This window comes from Onychostruthus taczanowskii, unplaced genomic scaffold (assembly GCF_017590055.1).
Source record: "Onychostruthus taczanowskii isolate IOZ18803 unplaced genomic scaffold, ASM1759005v1 scaffold737, whole genome shotgun sequence".
Lineage (NCBI taxonomy): Eukaryota > Metazoa > Chordata > Aves > Passeriformes > Passeridae > Onychostruthus > Onychostruthus taczanowskii.
In genome coordinates, this window is record NW_024505196.1 from 1 (window position 1) to 381 (window position 381).

Here is a 381-nt window from a genome sequence, read left to right on the forward strand (position 1 = left end):
CGCCGCAGGTGGTGTACGGCGTGGTGGACCTGTACGGGATGGCCGTCAAGGTGACGATCGTGCACAACCACAACCACAGCGACCGCCTGCGCCGCAACAACGCCATCCTGCGCGCGCTGTCCCCCGAGGGCGCGGCGGGGACACCGCGGCGTCCCCACGGCGTCACCGCGGCCGCCGCGCCCCCGCCGCGCCTGCTCTTCCACCCCAACTGCGGCCAGAAGGCGGCCGTGGTCAACGAGGGCCGGACGGCGCTGCGGCCGCAGTGAGTGACCGCGGGGACGCTGGGGACACTGGGGACAGCAGGGACATCAGGAGGCATTGGGGACATTGGGGACACTGGGGACACTGGGGACATTGGGGACAGCAGGGACACTGGGGACA

At 71.7% G+C, this 381-nt stretch overlaps 1 protein-coding gene across 1 annotated transcript in view; it reads left to right on the forward strand.

Annotated features, from left to right (window-relative positions):
• Nucleotides 1–6: 6 nt before the first annotated feature.
• Nucleotides 7–381, forward strand: part of LOC121345495 (neuralized-like protein 4) — a 6,472-nt gene continuing 6,097 nt past the window's right edge. The window contains exon 1 of the mRNA XM_041422486.1: nucleotides 7–262. Within this exon, the coding sequence (XP_041278420.1) occupies nucleotides 39–262 (224 nt within the window). The 5' untranslated portion in view covers nucleotides 7–38. The remainder of the gene's footprint in view (nucleotides 263–381) is intronic.